The sequence below is a fragment of the Bidens hawaiensis genome, unplaced genomic scaffold, assembly GCF_021521415.1.
Source record: "Bidens hawaiensis isolate Kalapana, Puna unplaced genomic scaffold, B.hawaiensis_p1.1 tig00037791_1, whole genome shotgun sequence".
Classification (NCBI taxonomy): domain Eukaryota; kingdom Viridiplantae; phylum Streptophyta; class Magnoliopsida; order Asterales; family Asteraceae; genus Bidens; species Bidens hawaiensis.
Window position 1 is genome coordinate 75,297 of NW_027496620.1, and position 15,971 is coordinate 91,267.

The window sequence follows — 15,971 nt, forward strand, 5'->3', positions numbered from 1 at the left end:
CAAACTAATATAGATCTCCAAAATCATTTTTTACGTTCTACAATTTAAAAATCAAAAAGGAATCAATATTCATTTGTGTTTTTAATATTTATGTTTAATATTCTGTTTTTTATATAAATTACAAAGAAAATCAAAACTAATTACAATAGCGTATTACTTAACCGAGCTTTAACGTATTTCAGCAAATATAACAAAACTTTAGTGTACAGACTAATTTGTCTTTCTTAGTACTTATGGTTTATTATATTCTATTTATTATGTTATTCTAACGACAAAACCAATTTAGCGTCTCATCCATTGACATCATCTAATGTTACGCGATTCTACAATGGACAAGAAAATCACCCTCCAACAACTAACGAAGGTTATATCTCCACAAGCTCCAGTAACACAGGTACATTATTTACTTTTATTTTCTTTTTCGATATATTCAAAATATATGTATTCACTACATATATTTCTTATATCCGTGCTTTTAATTAACCAAATTTTAATTTTAAAATATAATAGTTGTCACGATGAATATCAAAGAATCTATTGCTAAGGATAAGCGAAGACATAGAAAGATGGTTCTTGACGGAAGGAGAAGTAAAATATTAAACAACAATATAAACAACACATCAACCGGTAAACTTTGGTTTCTAATAATTTTGTTATAAACCACTAAATTAAATTGATCATGATGATTACTTGTATTTGTAGTTAATTGTGGTAGTAGACTGAATACAATCATTCAATCAACTAATTCCAGTACTTCAACAATGGGCCAACAACATCAGACATCACGTCCTTTATTATCAATTAACGGTACCGGTGAAACTTCCATAGGTTAGTTAATATGTATTTTTTTTATTATTATGTTTTTGTTATTTCTTTTATCTATATTAATTTTTTCTTTACTGTTTTTATTAACTGACATTGTAATTATTAATAATTATGTAGTTTCACCAACAAACACATTAAAAGATTGCTTAATGGAAAACCAAATAAATCAGAGATTGTTTTTAAACCGAAGACTCAACATCATTAGTCCTCAAACTACAAATCCACAACAACAGTTGTTATCACCAGGTAAACCAAGTACAAATTATGTTTTTTTAACACATGTTATTTATGAATTTAAATATTTATATATGATGTTGTAGTTTCTTTGTATATTAACAACCAATTTTATATTTTAGGTGTGAATGTGACATCTACTTATCGTTTGACACCACTGTCTAATATTACCAACCACCATTTTACTTCTTCATCTAATATATTAAGGCCTGGATGTTCTTCCTCATCTACAATGTTGTTTGGTCAATCCTCATCAACGCATCGTGCGTCTCGCAGAAGCTTTAATGTTGATCATCCCATACCCATGCCAAACTTAGATCAATTTGATACGCTTAACGGTGAAAACGAGTCTATCAATCCTTGCAAATCGATATCTTCAGGTACGTGAATTCAATTACATTTGGTTTTGTTAGCTACTATATTTATAATTTAACTTTTGTAACATATTTCATTGAATTTATAATTTAACTGGAGATCATATTTCATTGAATTATATGTATTCGTGTTGTACTTTTTTGGATTCATTCTGTTATTCCCTACTGTTTAAAGTTAATGTTTTTGGAAACTATTCATATATATATATATATATATACATATGTTAAATAAGACATAGTGTTATTTAACAAGAACCAATCAAAATAACGTTTTCAATTTTGTGGTAAACTATTAATATATATACATATGTGAAGTAAAGAAAACATATGGTATGAATAGTTTATTGGTTACTGTATAATTTTTTTATTAATGTAATTTATATACTTTGCTTTAGACTTTTATACATTATTAATAAATAATTTCAGCCATTATTAACTTTTTCATTTATATATTAAATAATTTCAACCATGTATGCGTAACTATTGATTTCTTAGGAAGGTATTTTTTTATAAGTGATGGTTTAACTAACAAAATATCTCCAACTACGTTATTCATAGTTAATATATATATATAATTCATCAAAGTTGTTTTTTATTCACGTCATATTCTATTTTCAACAGATTATTTAGATCATGGAGATCAAAATGTCATGTGTGGAGTTTGCAAAGCATTATTATGGGATTTAGAGACCAACAAAGGAAAAACAAACAACGGTGTCACAAGTTACTCACTCTGTTGTAGTACCGGTGATGTGCAACTTCCGGACATCAAGCCTCCACCAATGAGTTATATGAATTTGTTCCATGGTCATGATAGTACCAGCAAGTATTTTCTTCAAAACATTATATAATTCCATGTTTTCTTTTACGTCTCTTGGTGGGAAGATTGATAATTCTATTAATCGAGGAAACGCTCCATATACTTTTAGACTTGGTGGAGAGAATTATCATTCGTTGGGAAGTCTTCGTCCAATGCCTGACGCCAAACCACGGTTCTCTCAACTATACATTTACGATACTGAAAATGAAATATCAAATAGACGAGACATATTTCGGTACGTCACTTAACTCTTTTAATTGTTTTAATTATTACATTCATATTTGTATAAAAAATGATATTTTTTTAATTAGACGTAATTTGATTTTTTGCCATGTCCATGTTTTTATGTAGGGAAACAGATTCAACTGATAAATTGTTGGACAACCAAATTATTTGCTTCCTCAAGGACATGTTGGATTCTCATAATCCGTTGGTTAAAAGTTATCGGGTTTCAAGGGATTGTTTTCAACAAAACCCAAATTTGGATTTAAAGTTGAGAATAATTGGAACACGCAAAGGAGACGCAAGGACGTACAACCTCCCAACAACTTCTGAAGTTGCAGCATTGATCGTTGGTGATATTGGTGATGCAGTTGATAAAAGAGATATTATTGTCACAACTCAAAGTGGATCTTTGAAATGTATTAGTGAATTGCATCCGTCATATGTTCCTCTTCAGTATCCTATTTTTTTCCTATATGGTGACGATGGTTATAGTATTGACATACTGCATCGTGATGTTCGAGGTTCGACAAAAAACAAACGCAAGAAGTGCACTATGCGTGAATTTTGGGCGTACAGATTTAAAGATAGGCCAGACAGCTACCCGCTAACTTTAAATGGCGGAAGACTGACTCAGCAGCTGTTTGTAGATTCGTACACGATGATAGAGACTCAAAGTTTGCATTATGTACGCACACAACAAAAAAATCTTAGGTCTGAAACTTATGAAAACCTAAGAATCTACATTCGGCTGGAACATCTGACGTTTCCTCTGCTGGCCAACGTATTATTTTACCTTCTTCATTTACCGGAGGTGCTCGGTATATGATGCAAAATTACCTTGATGCAATGACTATATGTAGATGGTTTGGTTATCCCGATTTCTTTATAACCATAACATGCAACCCGAATTGGCCGGAAATCAAACGATTTTTACTAAATAAAAATCGAAAGTCTAAAGACAGGCCCGATATATTATGTCGGGTATTTAAAATGAAGCTTGATTCATTGATGAAAGATCTGAAGGATAAAGCTTTGTTTGGGAAGCTTCAAGCTGGTATGTTTTATTTTTGTAGTTCATAATAACATTGGTTTTTTAAGATATTGTTGATTATAATTATCAAAATTAAGCTATCAAAACAATTAATTTTAACATATGTTATCTTTTTTTTAAATAAGTTATCTAATTCACAACTACTTATATCATGCAGGTGTGTACACAATTGAATCTCAGAAATGTGGATTACCCCATGCACACATTTGCCTTATGTACACGATGATAGAGACTCAGCAGCTGTTTGTAGATTCGTACACGATGATAGAGACTCAAAGTTTGCATTATGTACGCACACAACAAAAAAATCTTAGGTCTGAAACTTATGAAAACCTAAGAATCTACATTCGGCTGGAACATCTGACGTTTCCTCTGCTGGCCAACGTATTATTTTACCTTCTTCATTTACCGGAGGTGCTCGGTATATGATGCAAAATTACCTTGATGCAATGACTATATGTAGATGGTTTGGTTATCCCGATTTCTTTATAACCATAACATGCAACCCGAATTGGCCGGAAATCAAACGATTTTTACTAAATAAAAATCGAAAGTCTGAAGACAGGCCCGATATATTATGTCGGGTATTTAAAATGAAGCTTGATTCATTGATGAAAGATCTGAAGGATAAAGCTTTGTTTGGGAAGCTTCAAGCTGGTATGTTTTATTTTTGTAGTTCATAATAACATTGGTTTTTTAAGATATTGTTGATTATAATTATCAAAATTAAGCTATCAAAACAATTAATTTTAACATATGTTATCTTTTTTTTAAATAAGTTATCTAATTCACAACTACTTATATCATGCAGGTGTGTACACAATTGAATCTCAGAAATGTGGATTACCCCATGCACACATTTGCCTTTTTTTGCATTCTGAGCACAAAATTCATAATCCGGAGTGTATAGACAACTTTATCTCTGCAGAAATTCCAGATAAGAATGAAGATCCGGAGTTGTATTCGCTTGTAAGCGACCACATGATGCATGGTCCATGTGGTGTTACTCACCCTCAATGCACTTGCATGGTGGATAACGAATGCTCAAAAAATTTCCCAAAGAAACTTCAAAACGAAACGTCAATTGATTCTAATGGCTTTCCTGTTTATCGAAGAAGAGACTTGGGTAATGTTGTTGTTAAGTCTGGGGTAAATTTAGACAACAGACATGTTGTTCCTTATAACAAGAAACTGTTAAAAAAATATCAAGCCCATATCAACGTTGAATGGTGTAATCAAGAGGGTTCGATAAAGTATTTATTTAAGTACATTAATAAAGGTCCCGATCGTGCAACTATATCCCTTGTACAAAACAATGCTGCTAATCAAGATGAAAATGTAGACGAAGTTAAGGCATTTTATGATTGCAGATTTCTGTCTGCATGTGAGGCGGCATGGAGAATATTTGCTTTTGATGTGCATTATAGATTTCCTTCAGTTACTCGACTTCCGTTTCATTTACCCGGTCAACAGACAGTTGTGTTTGCAGATGATGATGATGATGTTGAAGACGTTTTAAACAAACCCACTGTTGGTTCGTCAAGATTCACTGGTTGGATGGAGTGTAACCAGAAATATGATATTGCACAAACCCTAACTTACGCAGAGTTTCCAACAAAATTTGTTTGGAAACAAGACGCAAGGGTTTGAGAGCTTCGTAAACGTGGTTTTTCCATCAGTCGAATTCATCATGTTCCACCCGCCTTTAATGAAGCATACTTTTTAAGAATTTTGTTAAATAAGGTTAAAGGTCCTAAATGCTTTGATGGTGAAGTGTGTGCTACGTATAGAGATGCATGTTATAAAAGAGGGCTTCTAGATGATGACAACGAGTATATAGAAGCTATTGAAGAAGCAAGTCATACTGCAAGTGGTTACTACTTACGCAGTTTATTTGCAACAATGTTAATCACATATAGTTTATCTCGGCCGGACGATGTTTGGGAAAAGAGTTGGAAGTTTTTAATTGATGGCATTCTATATAAACAACAAATAGAGCAGAAAAATAAAGGTATCAAATGTTTTTCTTTTATTTTTTATAGATTTATCACAAATATGTTTATAAAAAACCTAATTGTTTAACAATTTTTTTATTGCCTACAGATTTGGTACTTTCAGAAGCCCAACTAAAGAACCTCGCTCTACTTGAAATTCAAAACTTCCTGTTGCGAAACAATTGTAGTTTGCGTTGTTTTCCCACCATGCCTTTAGCTGATGATGATTCAATTTCCGCATCAACAAATCGTTTTATGAACGAAGAACTTGCGTACGATACACATCATATGACGGGTGAGTTTGAACGACTTTATAGTTCGTTAACAGATGAGCAATGCAGTGTGTTTAACGAGATAATGGAAGCAGTAGATGCAAAAAATGGTGGTGTTTTCTTTGTTTATGGATATGGAGGCACGGGAAAAACATTTTTATGGAAGACTTTATCTGCTTCCATACGATCGAAATCAAAAATCGTTTTAAGTGTGGCTTCAAGCGGTATAGCATCTTTGTTACTTGAAGGAGGTAGAACCGCTCACTCTAGATTTCTAATTCCTATAAATCTAACTGAGGATTCTACCTGTTCAATAACAAAAAATCCAGATGTTTGCAACTTAATTAAGCAAACTGATCTGATTATCTGGGACGAGGCTCCTATGATACATAAGCATGCATTTGAAGCTTTGGATAGGAGTCTCAAAGATGTTTTAAAAGGTGTTAACCGTGATAGTACTCGAAAGCCATTTGGGGGGAAAGTTGTTGTTTTTGGGGGTGACTTTCGTCAAATACTACCCGTAATACAAAATGGATCACGTAGTGATATTGTTAATGCGTCACTTTGTTCGTCCCATTTGTGGTCCAATTGTAAAGTTCTGAAGTAAACCAAAAACATGAGGTTAACTGTCGGGTGTAACCCATCCGATTTTGAAGAGGCCTCCCAGTTTGCAAATTGGTTGTTGGAAGTTGGTGAAGGTACACTTGGTGGTGACAATGATGGTAATTCAGTTATAGAAATACCAAATGATCTTTTGATCGGTGATTCTGCTGATCTACTTTCAGAACTTATGGATTTTGTTTATCCTGCATTATTGGATAATTTTAATGATATTTCTTATTTCCAAGAAAGGGCCATACTTGCACCCTTAAACGAGGTTGTCCAAGATATTAATGACAGATTTTTAACTTTCTTTCAGGGAAAAGAAATTGAATATCTAAGTTCGGATAGTATTGACAACTCTGAAACTGTCGGGCCTGGTTTCGATCAAGCATTGCACTCACCGGATTTTCTAAATGGTTTGAAGCTTTCTGGTATGCCTAATCATAAATTGGTTGTAAAAGTTGGTGTCCCAGTAATGTTGCTAAGAAATATTGATCAGAAAAACGGTTTATGCAACGGAACAAGATTACAGATTATTCAATGCGGCAGGCGTTTTATCAAAGTAAAGGTCATTTCGGGTACAAACATTGGTCATCGCACTTACTTAACTCGAAGTACACTAACTCCTACAGATAAAAAATTGCCAATCAAGTTGAAAAGAAGACAGTTTCCTATAGCGGTTTGTTTTGCAATGACAATTAACAAAAGTCAAGGCCAATCCCTAGCAAGAGTTGGAATATATCTTCGACATCCGGTGTTTACACATGGTCAGTTATATGTGGCTTTATCCAGAGTGAAGAGTAGAGCCGGAGTTAAAATGCTTATTTTAGACAAGGAGGGTAAAGTTACAAATCAAACTTCAAATGTGGTTTATAAGGAACTGTTTAATGTATGAAGTTAATATATGAAGTTTTTATTTTTTATCCATGGAGTGATTGTAAAGATCGTTTTATTTTTCTTGGAAAGTTATTAACAATTGTATATTCTATTATCGTGGCAATATGTATGTATGATTTTTGTTTTTGACTTTAAAATTATCGTTTTATGTTACAAGATTTAATTATTTCAACCCGTGGCGCCCACGGGTCAATAACCTAGTTAAATATTAAATAATTATAAAGGAAAAAAAATACATATACCGACAAAATTTTAGAATCCACTCAATCCATCTCAATAATACGCAACATTATTATGGTACACAGGGTCGGTCCTAAGAATTCACGTACCCCGGTCGAGCTGGAAATAATATGCCCTTTAAGCTTTAACGAACTTAATAATGTAAACATTTTTTTAAACGACGATTAAAATTAGAGTAATAAACATAACAATTAGCAAAATCATGATATTAAAATAAGTTTATGACCTAAATAGATTATAAAATGTTCGGGCATTATGAAATAGTGGGCTTATAAAAGTTCGGGTATTCTAAATATACATATAATATCAAAAAATTTTAAAACTTTTCGTGCCCCGGCCGAGCGCCCATATTGCCCACCCTTAAAGTCTCCCATGACGGTACAAATGCATAAGAATTAATGCATGTGAACATTTTTTTACCATTCAATATTATTCCTCAATCTTTAGCATACCACCACGATAAATTAGAATCTCATTCGGTTTTGATAACATCATCTTCATGTACTAATATTCGAACAAGATATCATGTCTATAAATACATTTTGATAGTGTTAACCAAATTTATACATTCCTCAATCAAACAACAAACATAAAACAATGTCTAGAGGCTTACACTTCGGTAATAGTTATGACAACCGTCCATACGGTTGGGATACTGCATCCCCTCAATACGTTCACAGTGATCCTATAATCACCTATGACGTTCCTCAACCCCATACCCATGTTGTGGTCGTGGAGGAACGTCCAGTTGCAAACTATTACCCTGAAAACGTTGTCTTTGAGGAACAATTTCTAGTTCCCACAAATAGAAATCCTCTGCGCCACTCAAGAGGGCCACGTAATCAAGTTCACTTTGTCGAGCATGACGAGAAGGTTACTGAATCTGTCGATAGCTTTGGACACCGTAAAGTTTCTAAAGAGAGTGTTGATACTGAAGCTGATGGGTTCATTAAACGTAAGCATCATAACTTTGAGACGGTCAAGTCTGGTAATTTCAACTCGTTCTACTAGTCATCACGTGGATCGTATTCCCGCATGGGTATGGATAATATCGTATTTGCTTGCATCGTCGTTGTTCTAATGATGATATAAATAAGATAGGGAAAGTGTACCCATTATTATGCTTGTTTAAATTCCCATGTTGTTCTTATCATGATTGTGTATTGTAAGATGTTTCTTATGAATTTTAAAATAATTTATTAGTATAATTTCATGAGGTTTTCGACATATAACGTTATATCCTAGACACATTATACAAACCCAAATATATGTTATATTTCATAGTACATGTTTTATGTTCTTAGCTGACTACCTAAAAGAGCCAAAATAAAAAATTGTAACCAAATTTTAATATTTTTTTATTGAAGTCACTTAAAAATCAACATTAAATTTTCATATCGTTAATTAATCTTTATTATGTTATTATGTAGGTATGCTACAGTAGGTTTTGTTAATTGGTTAAAAAAACTCGTTTTTGATTATGTAATTTTGGTTTTTGTTTCCCATTTAGCCGCTTAATTGCTAACGTGGGTTTTATACTTTCATAATGTTAGTTGTTTAGAAAATATATATTAATTTCTATCATAGTTGATAATAAAGACTCAACCTACATATGGCTAAAAGGAATCACTAGACAACCGGACCAAAATAAGTTGCTAGGAAAAGAATATTGGAATCGGTCTTTGATGTGGCTGTCTTTATTTGTCTATATCAGTTTGGAACGATAACTTGGTTACAAAAGAGTATCACGTCTATATCAACGGATGAACCTTTATCGCTAAGTTTTCCAGTTGAACAACAAACGATTCCACTCCTATAATCTATATATACCTACAACTTGTAAGATTTGAAACCCCCCCCCCCCCCCCCACCTGTAGAATAGGCGGGAGATACATTACCACACATGGCTAGCAATTCGTGTTTAACATGTCAGAGATGACACGATTAACACAATTTTTAATCATGAAAACGGCTCGTTTAACATTTGCCCCATAATCACGTATAACGTTCCTCAGCCCCATAACCATGTTGTGGTCGTGGAGGAACGTCCTGTTGAAAACAATTACCCCCTACAAATCCCGACACAGGATCCTTGTTCAAACAATGACGAATCAAACTAATAAACACATTAAGTAGTTATGAAATAAAAACAATTACACATCAACTCAACCCATCACTATACGAATTCACATCGCTATACGAATTCATATATGCATGTGAATTTTTTTTCCAGCCAAAATTATTCTCCAAACTTTAACATGCCACCACAATAAATTAGCATCCCATTCGGTCTTGATAACCTCATCTTCACTAAATAATATTCGAACAAAATATCATGTCTATAAATACATAACAATAGTTATACAACAAATATACATTCTTCAGTCAAACATCAAACAACAATGTCCAAAGGCTTAACCTTCACAACTTGTGTTTCAAAATTATTTAAATGTTTTCTGTTCCGCCACCAAAAGTTATACTTAGTTGTATTTTTACTAACTTTTTTTTAATATACATGTTAAACTATCATGTCTGGGTCCTCAAGTGACTACGAGAAACAAAGTTGTATAGTCTATTGTAGCATAAAATAACCAACCAAATCGGTTATGGCACAAAACCAACTTTAACTGTTTTGGAACTGAACCGGTTTACTATAATAAGGCCCGGTTTTGTTTTTAATCATTTTCGGTTATGTCGGTTCCCAACCGTTACACAACCCTAACCACATGTGTAGTTTTTGAAATGCAAATCACATGGACCATCCGTATAACTAAAATAGTCTAATTGACACTGATCACCAAAGTCTATTCCTTTTAAACTTTTTCACACAATTTTTGCATAACAAAGGACTACAATTGTACATTTTAATTAGATCAGGCTATCGCATAAACAAAGCCTCATAAACACCTAGAGGTGGGCAAAAGAACCAGTTAACCAAACCGAAACCGATTATGTAACCATCGCTTCAGAACCAGTTTGTAATTTTCTCTACAAAAACCAGTTAACTGAACCGAAACATGCAAAACCAGAATCGACCGATCAAAACCCAAACCGAAACCAAACGTAACCTGCCAAAAAATTAGTTTCAACCTGAACCGAAACTGATCATAAACTGGATTTAAGTTTTAAACCAGCATGTGCACCTTTAATCACGTAGACAAAGTCTCTTAAACATCCATACACGTTCGAGTATCGGGAAATAAAACAAATCCTGCTTATATCGGCAACTTCCCGCCTCATTTCAAACATCTCAAAAAGGAGTTGTTTTATTATTATTTGGGGAAAGTAGTACCGATCTAGGGTTTTAGTTTCACAGCACAATGAGTGTTCCAATGGAGATCTCAGTTCAAACATTGACCAACGGCGACGCCGCCAACCACCACACCACCGCCGTTCCTTCGCCGGCCGCACCTTCTCCTCCGCCGCCGGCCGTTGCGGAAGATAAATTCCTTGTTTCAGGTATTCCAAACCCTAATTTGAGTAATTGTGCGTTTGATTAGTTGTTTATTTGAATTTGAAGTTAAATGTTTGTGATTGTTGTAGTGGAAGTGTGTTTGAAGCCGTCTAGCACGGCTCAAAGCGAGGATGTGAAGTTAGCCGTTGAAAGGTAGTTAATTTCATATTATGTGAGTGTATTTAATAGTAGGTTAAAGCTGAACAAATGCTCTTTATAACTGAACACCGACATCGGCATGTGGTCGACAAATTTTTTTGGTCATGTTCGTATGCTTAAAAGCGTTTAAAAGCTAAACGGACAGCTTGTGAACGTGAATAAAGTAATAAACACATATGGACAAAAATAAACTCAAATGAAACATGTGTTCATGTTTGTTCGTTAAGTTAAACGAACAAGATTTTTTTGTTAATGTTTGTCCGTTTGTTAAATAAACAAACTTTCAGCCGAACAGTTCATGAATGTTTGGTTTCAACGGTTTTTAGGTCAAACCGTGATAATCGTTAGTAACGGTTTTTGATAATCGGAAACCGAAAACAAACAGTTGAAATATGATATCGAACCAAATGAGTTTTGAAGGCAAAAATTGGGGAAAATTGAATTTAAGACTATATGTCTAGTTTTTGAAAGATTTAAGTGTAATGTAATCAGATTGAAAGAATTAATTTTACAAAACCTAATTTTGTGGGATGGGGAGAACTATTTTGAGTCTTTGACTTATGCAGTGCCGATGATGTGAACTATTGTAGATTTTATAATTTATAACTGTCTGTTTCATTTATGTTCAGAATGCTGGAAAAGAGGAACTTGAGCTATGTTGATGGTCCGATTGATTTGCCTCTTGACGATGCTTTTATTCTAGAAAATGTGCAAAGAATATGTATATGTGACACAGGTATACCTTTTACCATACGTATAGGTGTTGTTAATCATGTAATCTTGGTTCTCAACTCTTTACTGCATACACACATTTAAGTTATGTTCTGGCTTTATATCTACTGCAACAAATGAACTGCACGTGTTTGTGTCTTGTTTGATTACGTATCTGTTATTTCATATTGTAATTTGTTTAAAATTAGTTTTTTTGTTTTGTCGGCAGAGGAATGGGTGGCAAACCATGATATTTTGTTGTTTTGGCAAGTCAAACCTCTTGTACATGTCTATCAGGTAATTTAATAGTGTGTTTGTTGTTTATCTATACACCATGTGGACAGTGCTACTAAATGACATCTAGCAAGAGATTTATAATTATATTAGGTGATATGCTGTATCTACAATTACAATTGTTATTTGTCTTACATTGAGGCTCAATGTAAACATGGTACACTTGTTACTACTCTTTAACAAGAATACATGATGTTTACAACACTTACCATTCTAAAGGAACAAAAAGTCATGTGGCTAGTGCATTTTAACTTGTGTGTCATTTAGTAGTTACAGTAGCTTCTAACATATTCAGTTACCTTTCACTCATGAATTCATGATGATGTGGATATTTTTGTTACTTTTCAGCTAAGTGACGAGGGTCCGTGTGAGGATTTGGATGGGGATAACCAACTTTCTAGCTTTAGTGAATGGAGTCTTCCTGCAAAGGAGTTTGATGGCATGTGGGAAAGGTTAGAATACCGACTCTTTTTTTTATTTTCTATTTTTTTAATTTTTATTTAGTATAGAATGGTTTGATTTAAAGCTGAAAAACAATACATTTTTGCAGCTTGATATATGAATCTGGTTTGAAGCAACGGTTACTGAGATATGCAGCAAGCGCTTTGCTATTTACTGAAAAAGGAGTTAACCCTTTTCTTGTTGCTTGGAATCGGTATGTTTTTCTTTCCCGTGTAGTCATGTATTAGTTAACCCTAGTCACTAACACTAGTATATAATTTAATATATTATCATCTTGCTCTTTAAGAGGGACCCTAATAGTTGATTTGTATGTTCATATACAAAGCATTAATTGTTCTTAGCCTCACACTGATAATGTAGCACTTTTATTCAACCAATGAGGATGAAGAATTCCCTGTTTTTTATTTTTTGGTTGCACATGAAAGATCACATTCAACAGAATCATGCAATATCATTTTGAATTGATCAATTATTTGTAAATTGTAATGTTCATTATATAACTTTCTTGATATCAATCATTTTTCTGCAATTTCTTTTTTATTGTGGCCTTGTTAAATTGTCAGTTGAATTGGTGTTATTCATGATTCTTGCTGAACAGATAACCATAAAGCTTCAGAGATCATGACATTTTTTTTTCACAAAATTCAGTTTTGTTTTTATCCAATCTGATACTATTCTTATAAACTTTGCAGTATTGTTCTTCTACATGGTCCTCCAGGAACAGGCAAGACATCATTATGCAAAGCATTAGCGCAGAAACTGTCAATACGTTTTAGCTCTAGGTGTGTAATGTGTACGTGTATTTCTTCAATTGGTGCCAGCATGGCATCAGGTGTCATGATTGCATATATACTAAGATGACTTTTCTTGTCTGTAATGGTAACAGATATCCACATTCTCAGCTGGTTGAAGTGAATGCACATTCATTGTTTAGTAAATGGTTTTCTGAAAGTGGCAAACTGGTAATATTTACAACTTGTAGTCCTTCAATAGTGACCAACAAGGTTGAGACCATAGTTAGTTAATCCAGCTTATATGCGTGGTTTCAGGTTGCCAAACTTTTTCAGAAAATTCAGGAAATGGTGGAGGAAGAGAACAATCTGGTATTTGTTTTGATCGGTGAGAAATCCGTAATCACCAAATTGTTTCTCATTTTGTTATTTTCTTATCATCATAGAATTTCAATTAAGGTGAAAAGTTGTTGAACAAAAGATACCGTCATTTTTCTAATCTGCAGATGAAGTTGAAAGCCTAGCTGCAGCAAGGAAAGCTGCTTTATCTGGTTCAGAACCTTCAGATTCTATAAGGGTAATTTTATAATTGTCAAATATATTTTTCCCACACTTTTTTTTCAAAATCTAAATGCTAATTCTTTAAGCAACAGGTGGTAAATGCTCTACTGACACAAATGGACAAATTAAAATCCTCACCAAATGTGATTGTTCTGACCACATCAAACATAACAGCCGCTATCGGTCAGTTTTCTTTTTTCTAATTTATAAATCCTTGATCATTTTGTGTCTTTTGATCTGTATTACATCATGTATAAACTTGTTCAAAAATGTTTCTTTAAACTCCTACTAGATGGATTGAAATCTTACAAATAACTTTGTATTTTGTAGATCTTGCATTTGTTGATCGAGCCGATATAAAAGCATATGTGGGCCCTCCTACCCTACAGGCACGTTATGAAATACTAAGATCCTGCTTGCAGGAGCTTGTAAGAACCGATATCTTGTCTAGCTATCAGGTATTTTCACTCTGATACTGTCACAAATCTTTATTAATAAAGTACATTTCTTTTCGCTAAATACTTAAAATAATTTATTTGCATATTATAGGATGGTGATCCCTTGATTCTTCCAAACTATGCATCTTTAGTAGGCAATTTGGCTTCAACAACAGCAGCAAACTCTTCATCCTACTTGAACATATGCAAGCATTTACTTGAAGCTGCCCAAGCATGTGAGGTGAGAACATAAATGAGTCAACATTGACTTGCTCTAAATTCAATTAGGGCTGTAAATGAACCGAACTGAACAGGGCCTTGTTCATGTTCGTTCGTTAATCTTTCATCAGACAAATGAACAGTTCATGAATACCTAACCAAACGGAATTTTTTTGTTTGTGTTCGTTCATTAAGGAAATGAACTTGTTTGTGAACAGTTCACGAACACAAATGAATGACCGTAAATGAACACAAACAATGTTTAATTTGATTTGCCTAACCAAGAATGGCCAGTGTCAACAGTACGGTTCGACTGCCAAGTGTGTGTTGGTGTTTTTTTACCTTCATATTCGTATGTTAGTTTACATATAGTATTATACTTGTATATATTTTTATTTTATGGTTAGTAATCTTGCATTAATCTATATGATAATATTATATAAAGTCATTGAAAAATATTAAAAATAAACGAACACAATTGAAAGAACATAGCCTCTTTTCGTGTTCGTTTATTTAGTTAATCGAACGGAATCCCTTATTCATGTTCATTCATTTGTTAAACGAACAAACATGAACTTTCACCGAACAGTTCCTCGAACATTCGGTTTGTTTACAGCCCTAAATTCAATACTCATTATCATATGATCACTTTTTTACTTCATGATTCAGGGATTGAGTGGAAGATCTTTAAGGAAACTTCCGTTTTTGGCTCATGCAGCACTAGCCAATATTCAATGTCGGGACCCCACCAAGTTCTTGCTTACAATGATCAACACGATTAACAGGGAGCGGTCTGAGATACCCGATTAGGCGTGTAATATGTTTTCATACAAGCAATATCTTTTTAGTGATAGGTACTAATGAGCTTTTATGTTCATGTATGTGGGACTTGTGAATATAAAAAGTGCCTTTAAATGTAAACTTGAATTAGTATTAGTGACAATATATTGAAGCAACTTTTTAGATATCTATTCCATCTCACCGGTTCAATGATGTCTATATCATGTTTGTCAAATCTTTGAATTACAAGTTACAAGTAGAGTTGACACAACTTACTGTGTTGACGGATATTTTTTGTGAAAATAAGAAAACATTTTGGTTTTATAGTTTTAATCGTAAATATATTTACAAAAGTTGCAACTTTAAGATCATGGGGAATGTTAACATACAAATGAAATTAACGTGCTAAACGTGAGAATCAAGTAGAGTAATTATATATACAATTAAAGTAATTATGTAATTAAATCATAGAGTAATTACATAATTACTATGCTTGATTCTCACGTTTAGTACGTTAATTTTATTTGTATTTGATCCAAGCCCTTAAAATCATAACCTTTTTCTTGTAAAATATAAAACGATTTTGCGGATATTAAGCATATGAGTGTACCTTTCATAACCTTTAGTG

At 33.3% G+C, this 15,971-nt stretch overlaps 3 protein-coding genes across 3 annotated transcripts; all 3 read left to right on the top strand.

The window, feature by feature from the left end:
* The first annotated feature begins 3,468 nt into the window (after nucleotides 1–3,468).
* Nucleotides 3,469–6,402, top strand: LOC143589748 (uncharacterized). The gene is made up of 6 exons (XM_077070426.1): nucleotides 3,469–3,532; nucleotides 3,687–3,771; nucleotides 3,993–4,186; nucleotides 4,341–5,173; nucleotides 5,273–5,540; nucleotides 5,633–6,402. Exons 1-6 carry the CDS (start codon nucleotides 3,469–3,471, stop codon nucleotides 6,400–6,402), a joined length of 2,214 nt encoding a protein of 737 aa, XP_076926541.1.
* Nucleotides 6,403–6,411: 9 nt separating this feature from the next.
* Nucleotides 6,412–7,496, top strand: LOC143589749 (uncharacterized). The gene is made up of 2 exons (XM_077070427.1): nucleotides 6,412–7,165; nucleotides 7,453–7,496. The coding sequence occupies exons 1-2, from the start codon at nucleotides 6,412–6,414 to the stop codon at nucleotides 7,494–7,496; spliced, it is 798 nt and encodes a 265-aa protein (XP_076926542.1).
* Nucleotides 7,497–10,816: 3,320 nt separating this feature from the next.
* On the top strand, nucleotides 10,817–15,638 carry LOC143589753 (pachytene checkpoint protein 2 homolog). The gene is made up of 14 exons (XM_077070429.1): nucleotides 10,817–10,994; nucleotides 11,079–11,142; nucleotides 11,778–11,884; nucleotides 12,089–12,156; nucleotides 12,502–12,605; nucleotides 12,704–12,808; nucleotides 13,308–13,397; nucleotides 13,502–13,577; nucleotides 13,665–13,734; nucleotides 13,853–13,923; nucleotides 14,000–14,090; nucleotides 14,238–14,365; nucleotides 14,457–14,585; nucleotides 15,233–15,638. The coding sequence occupies exons 1-14, from the start codon at nucleotides 10,856–10,858 to the stop codon at nucleotides 15,371–15,373; spliced, it is 1,383 nt and encodes a 460-aa protein (XP_076926544.1). The 5' UTR covers nucleotides 10,817–10,855; the 3' UTR covers nucleotides 15,374–15,638.
* Nucleotides 15,639–15,971: the final 333 nt, after the last annotated feature.

Bases quoted from the DNA above. Each gene is read 5' to 3' on its own strand.
- LOC143589748 (XM_077070426.1), top strand. From the start codon at position 3,469: ATGAAGCTTGATTCATTGATGAAAGATCTGAAGGATAAAGCTTTGTTT. The intron at 4,187-4,340 runs GTATGTTTTATT...TATATCATGCAG, and splicing joins GTTTGGGAAGCTTCAAGCTG to GTGTGTACACAATTGAATCT. The intron at 5,541-5,632 runs GTATCAAATGTT...TATTGCCTACAG, and splicing joins AATAGAGCAGAAAAATAAAG to ATTTGGTACTTTCAGAAGCC.
- LOC143589749 (XM_077070427.1), top strand. From the start codon at position 6,412: ATGAGGTTAACTGTCGGGTGTAACCCATCCGATTTTGAAGAGGCCTCC. The intron at 7,166-7,452 runs GTCAGTTATATG...TTATGTTACAAG, and splicing joins ACATCCGGTGTTTACACATG to ATTTAATTATTTCAACCCGT.
- LOC143589753 (XM_077070429.1), top strand. From the start codon at position 10,856: ATGAGTGTTCCAATGGAGATCTCAGTTCAAACATTGACCAACGGCGAC. The intron at 12,606-12,703 runs GTTAGAATACCG...ACATTTTTGCAG, and splicing joins TTTGATGGCATGTGGGAAAG to CTTGATATATGAATCTGGTT. The intron at 13,578-13,664 runs GTAATATTTACA...GCGTGGTTTCAG, and splicing joins TTTCTGAAAGTGGCAAACTG to GTTGCCAAACTTTTTCAGAA.